This window comes from Dipodomys ordii, unplaced genomic scaffold, assembly GCF_000151885.1.
Source record: "Dipodomys ordii isolate 6190 unplaced genomic scaffold, Dord_2.0 Scaffold158, whole genome shotgun sequence".
NCBI lineage: Eukaryota > Metazoa > Chordata > Mammalia > Rodentia > Heteromyidae > Dipodomys > Dipodomys ordii.
The window spans coordinates 2,240,964-2,245,957 of NW_012267374.1; the positions used below are offsets into that span (position 1 = coordinate 2,240,964).

General features: G+C 44.5%; 1 protein-coding gene across 1 annotated transcript in view; it reads left to right on the forward strand.

Annotated features, from left to right (window-relative positions):
• Nucleotides 1-458, forward strand: part of LOC105998197 (chromosome unknown open reading frame, human C6orf165) — a 44,439-nt gene extending 43,981 nt beyond the window's left edge. Inside the window, exon 11 of the mRNA XM_013032847.1 lies at nt 228-458. Coding sequence (XP_012888301.1) covers nt 228-458 — 231 coding nt within the window. The remainder of the gene's footprint in view (nt 1-227) is intronic.
• The last annotated feature ends 4,536 nt before the right edge of the window (nt 459-4,994 follow it).

Below are 4,994 nucleotides of genomic sequence, written 5' to 3' on the forward strand. Positions count from 1 at the left end.
TTTATTATTATAAATAAGTTTTTATTGTGAAAATACCATACAGAGGGGTTACAATTACATGAGCAAGGTAATGAGTACATTTCTTATCAAGCATTGTTGCCTCCTCCTTTGTTTCCCCTTATCATCCCTCACCTCCTATCTTCCCCCCATCCCCTTTCTCCCCCTTAATAATATTTTATATGATTTGTTCTTTAGAGAAACATTGCTTCTGTTTTCTTTCCACTTAGGCTAATTTGCGTCAGAAAATGACTCACTCGGTACAAACTAATCTTAGTCACATGAGAAGAGACAATTGCTCACAGGTGTACCCTTCCAAGGAGGCAAGTACACAGACCTTGAGGGAGAACAGCACTGGCGTGCCCAGGCCCCAGATTTACATAGCGGGTCTTCGCGGAGGGAAAAGCAAAACCACCCACGGGGTCAAGGTCAACCTCACTCGAGCTGTGGATGAAACCTAGACTCAGCATTTGTGCAGATATCCCTCCTCCAGGATATGGGATTCAAGGACAAGGACTTACTTGTACTTCTAATTCATAAGCATTCCCTGCTTGTGTGAATAGGTGTTTCCCATATTCTGTCCAACTGCTATGAAGAACTGCAAGTTAATTTCTAGAGACCATTGCTTCATTGAAAATTAAAACTGACAAGCAAAATGATGTCCATTTGTCTTTTGACTTCTCTTTAGAAAAAGTTTTGTGGGATAAAAATTGACATTTTGGTGCCATTGAGGTGTAATATAGTAATATTATCACTAGAAGACTCGCTTGCTCGCTCCCTTGCTTGCTTGCTCGCTCGCTCACTTGCTTACTTGCTTTTTTCTTCTATTTTTTTTTTTTTGCCAGTCCTGGGGCTTGAACTCAGGGCCTACCTGAGCAATTTTTGCTCAATCTACCACTTGAGCCACAGCACCACTTCCAGCTTTTTCTGTTTATGTAGTACTGAAGAATTGAACCCAGAGCTTCATGCATGTTAGGCAAGCACTCTACCACTAAGCCACATTCTTTCTTTCTTTCTTTCTTTCTTTCTTTCTTTCTTTCTTTCTTTCTTTCTTAAGTCTTATTTAATATTAAAACACTAAAAGTTTAAGTTGGGCACCAGTGGCTCACGCCTGTAATCCTAGATACCCAGGAGGCTGAGATCTGAGCCTCGTAGTTCCAAGCCAGCCCAGACAGGAAAGCATGGGAGACTCTCATTTCCAATTAACTATCAAAATAGCTGGATGTAGAGCTGTGGCTCGAGTAGTAGAGTGCCAGCCTTGAGCTAAAAAAAAAAAACTCAGGAAGAGTGCCCTGGTCCTGAGATCAAGCCCCAGGGCTGGCACAAAAAAAGAAAATTTTGCAGCATCAAGATTGACATTGTGAGCCATTGAGGGAATATATTACTAGATTATCATCACTAGAAGATTTTATTTCTAAAGTCCCATTTAATAAATTCTAAAAATGTAAAACATTTTTTTCCTGAGCACCAGTGGTTTATGCCTATAATTCTAGCTACACAAGGAGGTAAGATCTGAGAATCAGGATTTAAAGCCAGTCCAGGCAGATAAACCTGAGAGACTTACTCCAAAAAACCAGCAAAAGGTTAGAAGCGAAGGCATGGCTCAAGTGTTAGAGTATCAACCTAGAGTGAATGTAACAACACAGTCACAGAGCTGTGGTACTGAGTTTCCAAAACTCAGCTCTGGCTTGAGCTCGGGCTCAAGGCACAGTGTTGGTCCAGACACAGCTGTTTCATTGCCCAGGAGCCAGTCCAAAGCTTAGTGGATTCAGAGAACCAAGGCAGTTCAAGTGATCTCATCAAGTTGGGATGTTTCTTGTCCACCCTGTGACATAGACACTGGATGGTGGTTGATGGGTCAGTGGGTGCCGTGGACCCCCGGGGTCAAGTGTCGCTCTTTATAGCTGAGGTGATGGCTTGCATTATGTGTTGATCTGCTGTGTTGATCATTTCAGGAGCTGGCTTTTCTGACATGGTTTTGGTAGGCCCATATGTTCCCGATTTAATTTGGCAAATATTTTATTAGTTTTATTATTTTGTGCTGGTACTGGGACTTGAACTCAAGAGTCTCACACTCTGGCTTGGCTTTTTTTTTTTTCCTTAATGCTGGTTCTCTATCACTTGAGCCACTCCCCTGTTGCAACTTAAGTTTATATGTTCCTTGGTGGTGGTATTTTATTTGTCTCCGTGGGTTACTCATCCATCTCTGTCACATGTTATGCTAGGAAGATGGAGAATCATTCTGCCTCAGCGTTTGCAGACTGCTGTTTGATGAAAAGGAGTCACTCAGGGCAAGACAGCCTGGAAGCTTGTGCTCTGTCTAACATGGAGTGACAAGAACAGAGACAGCCTGACCTCTCCAGCAGTCTCTGAAGGAGGGAACCTTACTCAGCTGGAAACACTACCTTTTTCAGTGCTCTGGCTGTCCAAGCTCCATCAAACGAAAGATTTCTGGGCTCTCAACTGCTTTATCCGATGGCCACCCTCATTTCAGCAAGCCATAGGCCAAAATGATTACTTTGTCCATACTTGTTTCTCCTTTGTAATGACCTTTGTGGTCAAGGACATCATGAGCTGTTTATTAGCATAAATTAAAAACTTCTTGAGGGCTGGGACCGGTGGCTCAGTGGTAGAGTGCTTGCCTTGCATACATGAGGCCCTGGGTTTGATTCCTCAGCACCACATAAGCAAAAAGAAAAAAGCTGGTAGTGGCGCTGTGGCTCAAGTGGTAGAGCGCTAGCCTTGAGCTGAAGAGCTGAGGGACAGTGCCCAGGCTCAGAGTTCAGGGTCCACAACTAACAAAAACAAAACAACAACAACAACAACAAAAAAAAAACCCTTCTCGGTTGGCTTTCTCCCACAGTCTCTGAATTTAACTAATCACCAAGCCCCGTTAATTTGGAGTGAATTATCTTTGAGATCCAGGTATTCCTATTGGCCTCACTGCCACCATGGTTCAGTTTTGTCCTATTGCCTAGGTCTCTGCTGACTCCAGTGTTCACATGATTCATTAGGATGTTTCCTAATTCATGACAATGCTGGGCTCTGGTGGCTCATGCCTGTAATCCTAGCCACTCAGGAAACTGAGAGCTGAAGATCACCGTGAAAAGTCAACCTGGGCAGGAAAGGATGTGAGTTACTCTTTCTGTCTCTCTGTCTCTGTCTGTCTTAGTCTCTCTCTCTCTCTCTCTCTCTCTCTCTCTCTCTCTCTCTGTCTCTCTCTCTCTGTCTCTCTCTCTCTCTCTCACACACACACACATATGCACAATCTGAACAGGACACCTGGATTCCTCACTCCAACTGCCATTTCCTTTGCTTACAAGCCTAAAAATAAGGTAAAACTCTTTCATTACATGAGGCCCCGAGTTCAAACCTCAGTACTGTCAAACAAAACCCCTTTCTTTCCATACACACCTGACATATTAGCCACTTAGGACCCAAAGTCCCCAAATAACTCCTGCCCTTTCATAGCAGCTTTCTCCTGGAATGTTCTCCATAATCCCCCGCATGGCATCTATTTGTCCACAAACAGCTGGATACAATTTTGTCTTTTCTATGAAGGTTTTTCTCATCAACTAGGAAAAATTAGTTCCACCTGTCTTTGGCTTTCCATTGAAGTGTATTCATACTCTTACTATATTTTTAAATAGGCGTAGGCATACCAGTAGGTATCTCTTGGTTAGGTTGTGAAGTTTTTTTTTCGTTTATTGTTTCAGGTCTGGGGCTTGAACTCAGGGCCTCGAGCTCTCACTTGTCTGTCTCACTTGAAGCTGTGCTCTACCACTTGAGCCACACCTCCAATTCCTCTGTGGTGAATTAGAAATGTTTTAGTCATCTTTTTTGGTGTTGGTGTTGGTTGTGGGGCTTCCTGGGCGCTGTCCCTCAGCTCTTCAGCTCAAGGCTAGCGCTCTACATGAACACTTCCGGTTTTCTGGTGGTTTATTGGAGATAAGAGTCTCAGAATTTCCTTCCTGGGCTGACTTTGAACTGCGCTCCTCAGATCTCAGCCTCCTGACTAGCTAGCATGACAGGCATGAGCCAGGGGTGCCTGGTGGCTTTAGTCATCCTTAGATCTCTGGCATCTGTACAGTATTGTGTTAGATGAATAGCCTTAAAAAGAAGAGAGGAGGAGGAGGAGGAGGAGGAGGAAGCAGCAGCAGCAGCAGCAGCAGCCAGGTGCCGATGGCTCACACCTATAATTGTATCTACTCAGGAGATCAAGAGCTGAGGATCATGGTTTGAAGCCAGCCTGGGCAGGAATAGTCCATGAGACCCCTTATCTCTAATTAGCTAGCAAGAAGCCAAAAGTGGAGCTGTGGATCAAGTGGTAAAGCACTAGCCTTAGGCAAAAAAAGCTCAGGGACAGTGCCCAGACCCTGAGTTCAAGACCCAGGACCAGCACATGTGCACATGTGTGCGTACTCACATGTACACATACACGCATACGTACACAAAGGATGAAGGGGAAAACTAGAAGTAGACTATTGGTTGACTACTTGTTTTCTCAGTGGGTGCTGACAGTCACTTAGTATTAGAATAGTTAAGAAGACTTTGGAAGGTAAAGCAGTATTTTGCCTTCTGTCATTAGACAGTAGGAAGGCAGGCAGAGCATGCACAGGAAATGGAGCAAGGAAGCAGAGGCGCTGGTGGTGATGAGATGCTGAGACACTTGGGCAAGAACTTGGACATGGATGATGTCACAGGTCAAATGTCACAATTACAAAGATGTGGCATAGGAAGAATGGGAAGGAAAAGTCCACCGTGTGACCTCAGGGTTCCTGCCTTGGAGAACCAAGAATAATTAGGATGAAGAACTCACTGGCCCCAAATGCTAAGCCTTGGATATTTGAGTTCCACGGACCCTAGGAGAGAGGGTAAATAGAATTGCAGCTGGATAGTGGCACTGTGGCTCAAGTGGTAGAGCGCTAGCCTTGAGCTGAAGAGCTGAGGGACAGCGCCCAGGCCCCGAGTTCAGGCCCCATGACTGGACCAAAAAA